At 35.7% G+C, this 12,117-nt stretch overlaps 1 protein-coding gene across 9 annotated transcripts in view; it reads left to right on the plus strand.

Annotated features, from left to right (window-relative positions):
* The window catches only part of PPP1R9A (protein phosphatase 1 regulatory subunit 9A), a 351,250-nt gene that overhangs the window by 247,320 nt on the left and 91,813 nt on the right, over positions 1–12,117 (plus strand). For 6 of the 9 annotated variants that reach the window (XM_055420445.2, XM_055420444.2, XM_055420449.2 and 3 more), the window contains exon 7: positions 4,834–4,899. The exons of the other annotated variants lie outside the window; for them this stretch is intronic. In XM_055420445.2, the coding sequence (XP_055276420.1) occupies positions 4,834–4,899 (66 nt within the window). The remainder of the gene's footprint in view (positions 1–4,833; positions 4,900–12,117) is intronic. 9 annotated transcript variants of the gene reach the window in all.

Raw genomic sequence — 12,117 nt, forward strand, 5'->3', positions numbered from 1 at the left:
GAGCTAGTTAAGATTAATAAACAGACATTCAAATATTTTCATGTATTTTTAGTGTGGAATGTTCTAACCCAAATGTATATTCATTTTTCATTTGTTTGTAGTATTATTATAGTAGAAAATTTTTTCAGTGTTGCTTCAGTCAACTATTGATCTAAGAATAAACATCAGACTATTCTTCACGTGAGTGAATTAGTTTCTTAAAATTCTATTTAATTGATTTAGATTTTCACTTTCAGAATTCATTTTAAATGGCAAGTATTTTTTTGAAACGAAAACAGTGATTTCCTCAAATATTTGAACTTTCATCTTCCCTATTTTTCAGTTCTCTGTACAAGTATCTTGTGTTTTGTCAGAGATGCTGATTTGCTTTGGCTGCAAGGCTGAATTAGGATTGTAGAATCATTGCAGATTTGGCTGTTACCTGCTCAGTCTGTTAGAAAAAATTTGGATTTGAGGTTCAGGGGAGTACGGGTGACATCAAGTGGTGGAAGGTGAGGAGGCCAAATTTTCCAGTCGCTGGATCTCAGTGTCTTTGCTTAAAAGTACAGGGCCAGTTCCTCATATTCCATAAAGCATCAGGTCTAAAAAGGAAAGAGGGAAAAATCAGATATTTCTTTAACTAACAGCTGAACATTTCAGATCACATACTACATATTTCCTCCAGTTATTTTGAGGAATAGATCACATTCATCTGCCAAAGCTTTCAACCTAAAGCTTTTTTTTTTTTTTTAGTGTAAGATTTCCTCTAATAATCTGAATAAATGCATAAGGAATATTTGTCATTCAATGTTTATACTTAGAAATATACCATATGGATTTTGTTTATTTGTTTGTATGCCTGTTTGGGGGGACTTCCCTGGTGGCTCAGTGGTAAAGAATCTGCCTGCAATACAGGAGACCAGCATTTGATCCCTGGGTCGGGAAGATCTCCTGAAGGAGGGTATGGCAACCCACTCCAGTATTCCTGCCTAGAGAATCCCATGAACAGAGGAGCCTGGTGGGCTACTGTCCATAGGGTCACACAGAGTTGGATATGACTGAAGAGATTTAGCAGCAGCAGCATGCCTGTTTTTATAAGGAAAGCAGAGTTGATTGTCACCTGAGCAGATATTCTCAGGGGCAAGGAAGGGTAAATAAATATTCAGTGCCAGGCATTCTACCGGGTGCCTTTCCTATATGATTTCAGATAATCTTTATAACAAGCAGAAGAGAATCTCCCCCCCCCCACCTTTTTCTAAAGATGTAATAATTGAGGCTTTTTCTAGTGGTATAGCTAGTGGCTGCCAGATTTAGGATGGAAACAGGGTCCTTCTGGCTCCGAAGCCTGGACTTTTTGCAACACACTGCTGATTTTGAATGGAGTAGACAGATGTGTCTGTCTATATCTAGGCACACACAGAGTAACTGGCACACAAGAGATGCTGGAAGGAGGATTCCCGTTTTGGGTAATGAAGTTTCTTGTAACACCTAGGTTCTGGAATTCTTTGTTCTATAAATTTCTATTAATAGGGAGATTGAAGAGTTATTTTACTATAGGTAAATACTTAATCCAGAAATAGCCTGTGAAGATAGGGCTTAAAGGGAAGAATAGCTGAGTATACAACTATTCTACAAAAAATTGGAGTTTCGTTTTAGGTTACCTTTAGGTTACCCAAGTAACCTTCACTTTATTGAAAAGGTCAAGGAGCTGTTTCTCATTGTTTGTTTCTCTCTCATGTTCCTTTTAGACATACCCTTCTCCCTTTCTTGTGTTACACACTGCCTCACCAAAGCATGCCCAACTAAAACCAACCAACACACATAATCTTCTGTGTGTTGGAGAGATGAAAGGTCTGCAAATAGTGAAAACCCACTTTTGTGTAAACATGTCAATTTATTTACTTGATTTAAACTTATTTTTAATTCGTGCTTCCAGGTGTTTTTAAATTGATTGATTTGAGTGTTATGTCCTTATTTTTTATTTATTCTCTCTCTGTGTTAATGAAAAGTAAAATACATAGTGTTAATGAAAATAACCAATATTGGCTATCCAATGAGCAATTTGGTTGGTCCTTGAATAATTTATTAATTTCATATGTAATTGAACAATTTATTGATTTACATATCCTTGTTAATCATGAGTTGTATAATCAATCACTTGGTTTCTCATTTTTCTTACCATTTATAGAATCATCTTGTGATTTCAAAGTTAGAATCATTTTTATTTGATAATATCCCCCATGACATTCCCTAGGCCAGCCAGGAAAACCTCTAATTAAATGCAGAATGACCAGGTTCATCCAGTTAATTTCCAGAGCCCTCACTTAGATCAGCATTGTCTACTGCTGCTGCTGCTGCTGCTGCTGCTAAGTCATTTCAGTTGTGTCCAACTCTGTGCGACCCCATAGACAGCAGCCCACCAGCCTCCCCGTCCCTGGGATTTTCCAGGCAAGAACACTGGAGTGGGTTGCCATTTCCTTCTCCAATGCATGAAAGTGAAGTAAGTCGGTTGTGTCCGACTCTTCACAACCCCAGGGACTGTACCCTACCAGGCTCCTCCGTCCATGGGATTTTCCAGGCAAGAGTACTGGAGTGGGGTGCCATTGCTTTCTCCGATTGTCTACTGAAGAACAGATAACTCTGGTTTTGGTCACATAACCCAAGGTTGATTCTAACTTGGAACCTGTCAATTGACAGAGGGGAGTTGCTTGCTTGAATTGCCTATAAGGAAAACATTGCACTGTGAGGAAATATATCCTAAAATTGTAAAAGTACAGTGGGCCTCTTATCAGAACCATATTGAGGATTAAGAATACTTTACCATGTATTGTGTGGGCTTATATGTATCTGTTTTAATAGTTTAATAAATTATAAGTCATACTCCAGTAGAATTTAAAATATATAGATAATCCCGAAACTTCATTTAAATTTCTGAATTTTCTGTTTTTTTCCTTCAAATATTTAAACTGGAAGAGTTTAAAATAAGTGAATGCCCAATTCAATTTGAATTGCATTCCTGTTTCTGTTGATTCTCTGTTAAACATTCTGATTTAAGTTAAAATGGCTCTGCCTAACAGCTGAAAAATAAAAGAAAGGATCCTTTAAAGAAGAGGGAGATGTAAATCTGAACCACTGAAAAATTTAAAATGTAGATCTGAGTGTATCTGTGATAAGGCATTGTACTTCTGGATTTATGAAATTATTGTTCATTTCTTTTTCTTTTTAAAAAAAAACAAACACAACAATCTGAATGGTAACCATGGAGGATTTCAGTAAACCCCTCAGACAGTCAGCACTATCCCATGAAATTCTGAGGTTATAGTAAAATTTTCAACTAGATTTTATTTTCAGTAACAAATTTAATTTCCATTCATATGCCACAGCTATCAGTGTTTACCTTTTAAGGTGAGATGATGTAATTCTGGCATATGTTTTGTGTCACATGAGTCATGTATCTGTATTTTTGGAATTCACTTCTATCAAAAAGAGCAAAATGTAATGCAAAACACTGTGGGCTTAGATTGGAAATGAAATGTGAACTGGTACTGTACCACTTTTTAAAATTAGGACCTATGTAAAGGAAATTAAAAGACGTTTACTCCTTGGAAGGAAAGTTATGACCAACCTAGATAGCATATTAAAAAGCAGAGACATTACTTTGCCAACCAAGGTCCGTCTAGTTGAGGCTGTGGTTTTTTCCCGTGGTCATGTATGGATGTGAGAGTTGGACTGTGAAGAAAGCTGATCGCCGAAGAATTGATACTTTTGAACTATGGTGCTGGAGAAGACTCTTGAGAGTCCCTTGGACTGCAAGGAGATCCAACCAGTCCATTCTGAAGGAGATCAATCCTGGGTGTTCATTGGAAGGACTGATGCTAAAGCTGAAACTCCAATACTTTGGCCACCTCATGCGACGAGTTGACTCACTGGAAAAGTGTCTGATGCTGGGAGGGATTGGGTGTGGGAGGAGACGGAGTCGACAGAGAATGAGATGGCTGGATGGCATCACTGACTCAATGGACATGAGTTTGAGTGAACTCCGGGAGTTGGTGATGGACAGGGAGGCCTGGTGTGCTGTGATTCATGGGGTCGCAAAGAGTCGGACGCGAATGAGCGACTGAACTGAACTGAACATGAATGGTTGTTGACATTAAAATGAGTTATTTTACATACACTTTTAAAATTATACAGTTATTTTGCTTTTGCTTCTTTAAATATTAAGATATAATATTTATTAGACTTTGAAGTCTTATAGATGGCATTTCAAAGCCTTTTTGTGTAGTAGTAGGTAACAAGATTAATTATCACTCCAGAAACCAAGGCTCCTTCTCTTAAAATATAATTTAATCTTTCTTTCATAATTTGTTTTTATTACTAGAAATTATTATTATTACAACTACATCATGACAACATTAGTTTATTTTTTTTAGAATCTTTTAAAGTATTGAATACAATTTAGAGCAGCTGCCTACATGGATATGCATTTTATTGCTTGTGTTAATATGTAATAATTAGAAGCAGAAATATAATGCAAGTTATGGTTTGCATAAGAGTTTAAGGTTTACAAAAATGTTATTTTTATGTGAAAAAGCATGAAAGGGATAACATTAAAAGCAGGTTGTGTTGTACGAACAAGAGATTGCAGTTACTATGGATGGCCTTTTAATAATATGAACTGGGTTTATAACTGGTTACATGGTTGAAAAGCTAAGAGTTTGGGAGTATTCTCTTAGTTCTTGAAAGTTTATGTTACAGTTAGCACTGGAACCTCAGTGTTTTTCCTTCCTTTATATTAGGCTGCTGTCTCTAGTGAAGGGAAAAGCCTTTTTTAATTTTTGTTGTTAACCATTTTAGAACACTGTGGCTGAATTGCAAGGAGTGTCTGGCAACTGCAATAATAATAACAACTATTTCCTAAAGGTTTGTTTTTTGGTGGAAAATAATGCTTATCTTTACCTTCCTGCTTCATGTGTGAAATTAAAAATTCTATGTGTCTTATTAACTAGCTCTGTGCTCAGAAGAACTTCTCTAGAACCATGTGTTTTGTATGTTGAATAACAATTTGAAAATAATCACTCAAAAAATAGTATTTAATTCTGAAACATAGCACACATTTTAGTCACAGGTTCTGCAATTTGGACTCACTTCCTAGTATTCACCATGGATATTTTTAATGCCTAACATTTTAAATATTTTGTAATTCATATTAAGGAGAAGAAAAAGATAACTAACAATAGGGCTGTATGATGTTTATAAAATACAAAATACACAACAATTTAAATATACTGTCTTTAAATTCAGTGATTATTTTTTAGAAAAGGATCATTTGATAAAGTTCTTAATTTTTAAAATAGCTAAATGCGTATATCTTTCAATTATAGTAGTACTTGTTTACATGACATATTGCAGACATACTAAAATGTATAAAAAGATTTTATACTTTAAATAATAAAATAATTCTCACTATCTTTAGCTGCCAGTAACAGTGATAGAGTAACTTAGAAATGGGAAGTCAAGTGTATTTAAAAGGGAGATTGAATCAGTTCTATTGAGGTGGATGAAACTGGAGCCTATTATACAGAGTGAAGTAAGCCAGAAAGAAAAACTCCAATGCAGTATACTAACACATATATGTGGAATTTAGAAAGATGGTAATGATAACCCTGTATACGAGACAGCAAAAGAGACACAGATGTATAGAACAGTCTTTGGGACTCTGTGGGAGAGGGTGAGGGTGGGATGATTTGGGAGAATGACATTGAAACATGTTTATTATCATATGTGAAATGGATCGCCAGTCCAGTTTCGATGCATGAGACAGGGTGCTCAGGGCTGGTGCACTGGGATGACCCAGAGGGATGGGATTGGGAGAGAGTTGGGAGGGGTTTCAGGATGGGGAACACATTAAAAAAAAAAAAAGAAAAATAAATAAAAGGGAGATTGCTTTATGGTAATTAGAGGAGCCAGAAAAATAGGAGAAATACAAAACCTTTCAACTTGTATGCAGACTCCAATTTGACTGGACTTCTAAAATTATTATATTTAATCATACCCTTTGGTTTATGATCTCCAGATCTCTACTAGTGGTCATTGTCATTGAAGTCCAGAATCATAAGGTATGTGGAAGACATTCAGCTAAAGATTGTGTTCATTTTTGGTCTTACCTAAGCAGCGCACACATGTGCACATAAGCACACACACATTCAAACTCACTCTGCTCACGAGGTGGCATACTGCTCTACTTGAAAGGTCCTCTCTAGTAATATTATTTGTATATAGAAACATTATTATTTATAACATTGGGCAGAGGCAGGGAGATGTAGAGTGTGAAGGGAAATTAGAAGTTAGAACAGAAAACTGCCTAAATAATGCCATCTTTTTGTATCTCATCTTTGGGGTTTATTTTTATTATAATTCAAGTGATTTGAATATGTTTTCTTATTTTCTTTACAACTACCACATTGTCATATTAATTCATGAGTCAGATACAAAATATCAGATAAAATTTAAATTAAATTTCTCTCAGATTACAGACTTTGTACTTTTTGGAAACCATTCTAGAACAATTCAGTGATGAACTGCAGAGTTAGCAATGTTACACAAATGCCATAAAACAAACACAAATGACAGCATTTTTCCAACTTTAAAAGCATTTATGAGTTGAATATAATTTTTTACCAAAAAGCTCTAAAATGCTAAAATGCGCAGTGAGAACTGGGCCTTATTATCCTGGTAAACTAACTTTCCAGTGGGCCATAGGGATCCTGTGGTTCCCCATGCTTTTGCGTCTCCTGTTTTCTCTACCTTGAATGCCATTCCCTGCACTCTTTGTTGCTCTTGTTAATCCTGTTCAGCTTTCAGGACTCCGTTTAGGTTTCATCCATTCCTCCAAAAGCTTTCCTGGGCTCTCTCAGCTGGCCTAGGGCCAGTTTTTATTCAGTCAGTAGCACCTTGTGTAGCTTTCTCTACCATCTTTTATCTACCACTAGTCTGTAATCGTTTCAATGGCAGCTTTCAATAGCTGGTTGACTTTTAATACGTGCAGGGATGAGCGCAACACTGGGATGTTAGAGGAAGCCAAGATGTTGAATCGAATTGAATCAGTCAAATGATATTAAGATGAAGAGTGGAGAGAAGAGTTAAACGAGGAGAATGACGTTTAGTTAGGAACATAATCTGAAATAGTGAAGGAAAAATGGCATAGAATGCAGGGATAAAAGAATCCAACTCGGAATGGATTAGACACTGAAGATAGGGAAAGGACTGAAGGAATAAGCTGTACTTGTCTTTGGCACTTTGAGGGTTAGCACCTTTCTGTGGGCTTTGGCTATCACATTTTAATTGTTTTGAGAGACTATGAATTTACAAGAAGACCTTATCTTTATCACATTGCACCAAAATCTTCTGCATGTAAAGCCAAGAAAAAAAAATAATGCATATTTCATTCCTTGGAAACCTTTGGGACTTTGGAAATAGCGACCTGGTGACTCATACTGACATGACTTCTTTTTAGTCATAACTGAATAAACATGCAGCAGAAACAGAGTAGTTGAAATGGCCTAAGTGATACCAAGATCTATACTGCATAGATCTCCTGCCCATTGTATGAACTTAGAAATATCCTTCAATCACAGAAATCATTCCTTATACCAGGAATATAGTCAGACCTTTAGAGTGTGAAATGTATATGAGGTACATGGCCTTGGTACCAACACCAAATAATGATGAAAAAGATTTGTAAGTTATTCCTATTCAAAAGAATAAGACATTCTTGCTACTCAAAATAATACAAAAAATCCTAAACAGAATAGTAGCAAACCATATTCAATAACATAAAAAAGATATCATGGCCAAGTTGAGTTTAGCCAACAATGCAAGTATGGTTTAACACTGGAAAATCAGTCACTATTGAATCTGACATTGTACTAAAAGGCATGAAGAAATAATTAAAGAAATAGAAAGAAAGAAGAGTTATCATTACCAAGAGTTATCATAAGAGTTATTATTACCAAGTGATTGTCTGTTTGAAAAATCACAAATATATATATACAGAGAATACATTACAGATAGAAGTAATAGATGATTTCAGTGAATTTGCTGGATACAGAATTAATGCAAAATATAACATCTATTTCAGTGTATCTACATAGAGAAAATGTAATCTATAAGCTGTTTACCTTGTTAAAGCAAGAACATGCCTAACAAAAGATAAGTATGATCTTCATGGAGAAAAATACATTTTATTGAACTTTATTAAAGAAACCTTGTATAGAAAGACAAAAAATCCCTCTTGTTCATGGACTAGGAGACTCAATAGCTTAATTCAGTCAATTTTCTATAAGTTAATTTATATATTCAATATGATCGAAATAAAAATGATTCTAAGGAATTTTTAGATGGAATTTGATAATCTGATGCTCAAATATATATATGAAAGAGTAATGCACCAGTGATATTTCCCATGGTATTTATTATTAAGATATATTTATTATATTGAGATATTTATTATTAAACTGTAACAAGTTAGAACCTAGGACAGAAGAATGGACAAGTTGGTCAATTAGCTCAGAAACAGACCCTACCACATAGAAAATTTGTTTGTGACACAGATAACACTCTATATGAGTTGAGAAATATTAGGCTTTTCAATGAAGGGTAAATGGTAAAATTGCAATCCTCATCTCAATATGAGCTCAAAAGTTCATTCCAGATGAATTATTACTCAAATGTGAAAAGTAAAGCTGTAAAATTTAGGATTCAGTATAGCAGAATATCTTTATGACTTCAGTGTAAGAAATGGTTTCTTACATGAGACACTAAAGCAAATCCATAAAGGAAACAATTGAGAAAATTGAGTGCATTAGGATTAAGAACGGAGAAGGCAATGGCAAGCCACTCCAGTACTATTGCCTAGAAAATCCCATGGGTGGAGGAGCCTGGTAGGCTGCAGTCCGTGGGGTCGCTAAGGATCGGACACGACTGAGCGACTTCACTTTCACTTTTCACTTTCACACATTGGAGAAGGAAATGGCAACCCACTCCAGTGTTCTTGCCTGGAGAATCCCAGGGACGGGGGAGCCTGGTGGGCTTCCGTCTATGGGGTCACACAGAGTCGGACACGACTGAAGTGACTTAGCAGCAGCAGCAGCAGCAGGATTAAGAAATTCTACTTATCAAAGGAATGCTTCTGTGAAAACTAAAAGACATACCAGAAGCTGGAAGAAAATAGTTGAAAAAATAAAAAACTGAAAGAAACCTATATAAAAAGTCCTCTATGAGCCAATGAGAAAAGTCTCCATATAGACTATTGACTTAGTCATATTGTAGGAAAAGAGAACTCTGAGTGGCCAATGAGCACATGAAAAGATGATCAAACATATTAGGAATCAAAATGTAAAAATTAAAAACCAAAATGAAATACTATTTTCCACCTATTGATTTAAATTGGATATTTTAAGTTTTGGTGGGAATATGTACTAAAAGGACCTCTTCTCTGCAATAAATATAAATTGGCCCATTCACTTTGAAAAATGATTCATCATTATCTAGTGAAGTTGACTCAACAATTATATTTCTTAAAAAAATACCTTAGTAAAATTCTTAAATTCATGAGGTGTTGCTGTTGTTGTTCAGTCACTCAGTCGTGTTTGACTTTTGTGACCCCACGAACTGCAGCACACCAGGCCTCCCTGTCCTTCAGTATCTCCCTGAGATTGCTCAAACTCATGTCCACTGAATCCATGATACCATCCAACCATCTCATCCTCTGTCGTCCCTTTCTCCTGCCTTCAATCTTTCCCAGCTCAGGGTCTTTTCCAGTGAGTCAGCTCTTCCAGTGAGTCTTTTGCATCAGGTGTCCAAAGTATTGGAGCTTCAGCTTCAGCGTCAGTCCTTCCAATGAATATTCAGGGTTGACTTTCTTTAAAATTGACTGGTTTGATCTCCTTGCTGTCCAGGGGACTCTCAAGGGTCTTTTCCAGCACCACAGTTTGAAAGCATCAGTTCTTCAGTGTTCAGCCTTCTTTATGGTCCAGCTCTCACATCCATACATGACTAATGGAAAAACCATAACTTTGACTAGATGGACCTTTGTGGGCAAAGTAATGTCTGTTTTTTTTAATATGCTGTCTAGTTTGGTCATAACTTTTCTTCCAAGGAACAAGTGTCTTTTAATTTCATGGCTGCAGTCACCATGTGCAGTGATTTTGGAGACCAAGAAAATAAAGTCTGCCACTGTTTCCATTTTTTCCCCCATCCATTGTCCATGAAGTGATGGGACCAGATTCCATAATCTTAGTTTTTTGAATGTTGAGTTTTAAGCCAACTTTTTCATTCTCTTTCACCTTCATCAAGATGCTGTTTAGTTCCTCTTCATTTTCTGCCATTAGAGTGGTATCATCTGCATATCTGAGATTATTCATATTTCTCCCAGCAGTCTTAATTCCAGCTTGTGATTCATCCAGCCTGGCATTTCACATGATGTACTCTGCATATAAGTTAAATAATCAAGGTGACAGTGTACAGCCTTGGCATACTCCTTTTCCAATTTGAAACCAGTCCATTGTTCCATGGCCAGTTCTAACTGTTGCTTCTTGACCTGCATATAGGTTTCTCAGGAGGCAGGTCAGGCGGTCTGGTACTCCCATCTCTTTAAGAATTTACCACAGTTTGTTGTGGAAGCATGGTGTAATATCATTCTTGTAACAGAAAAGAATTGGATACAACTGATATCTTTATCAAAAAGAGAATGGGTTAATATATTGAGGTATATTCAATGGAATGCCATATAGAAGATGTTTCTGCAGTTCATAAGAGAGGAATCTCAGGAGCCTATAATTGAAAGGAGAAAGGCACAGAAGAATACATGATTCCATTTATATGAAGTTTAAAATCATGTAAAAGTAAAGAAAAACAAGAATGATAAAAATCAGCAGAATTATTCTGAAGGGCAAGAGACTAAACTATTACAGAATCATGAGGCACACAGAGAGGATTATAATTGAAATGTAGTGGTACTGCTCCTTAAGTTGTTAGTTCATTTGTGGTGGTTATACCCTTATTTCATCATATTTTTGTATAGTTCATAAATATTATTTGTGTCAACTCAATATTTAATGAAAAAAGTTAAAATCTGTCGTGTCCAATTGCTTATATTTAACAGTTATGTGGGTATAAAATGAATATGACATGATTCCTGTTCTCCAGGGTCCTATAAAATGACTTAAAGACTTTGTGTCTCAAAGTGGGACTCTCATAGTACTTATTTAATGTTGCAAATTTCTCTACCCAACCTTGCATCTGCTGGAACAGAATATGCACTGTAAATGGCCTAGGGCTATGGGAGTTTGTGGGAAGGGTTAGGTATAATCAGGGCTGGAGGTCTCCAGTTTAAAGATGCCAGGAAGACTGACGAGAAGACTTTTGAGTGCTGGCATTGCAGACACTTTTCAAGAAGAAATTGTCACAAATCACCAGATAGCCATAATGAGGAAAGGAGTAAAATTATTCTCCCTCAAAGGAAATTATAAGTTTGAGAGTACATTTATATTAATCCATACAAACACCATCAGTGATATTTTTGTTGGTCTTACTTTTTGTTTACTATAAATTCTGTAGCTATAATTTCTAGATCTATGTGATAATCAGCGTTTTTGCCAATCATATGAGTCAATTTTTATATGAATGCACCATATTTTCCAAGATTCATTTAGTTGTACAATTAAAGAATTATTGAAATAATAATAGTGTGCCACTTGGTCAGTGTAGTTGTTCTCTTCTGCAGATTAAAGATTCAGGAAAATACAAATCTCTTAGTCTCTTCCCACAGTTCTGCTGGCAGCAGAATAAGTGCTTCATTGTTTCCTCAGCAAGTAAAATGAAATTCAAGGAAGGCTGCCAATTTGAAATTGTAGTGAGACATTTGAATTACAGAGGTCTACTGTGGTCTCTTGACTGTTTAGTTCTGGATATCAGTGGGAAAAATAAGGATCACTGGTTCCCTCCTCATATAGAATATATTCATCAGAGACTTAAAGACAATGACATTTATATCTTAGTAAGTAGCTATCATTTATAAAGAGGAATTAAATTAGAAATATTGAGTCATGGAAAAATATAGTTTATACTCCCAAGAAGCTT

Source organism: Moschus berezovskii, chromosome 3, assembly GCF_049115385.1.
Source record: "Moschus berezovskii isolate FMDL1 chromosome 3, NW_MosBer_1.0, whole genome shotgun sequence".
NCBI classification, from domain to species: Eukaryota; Metazoa; Chordata; class Mammalia; order Artiodactyla; family Moschidae; genus Moschus; species Moschus berezovskii.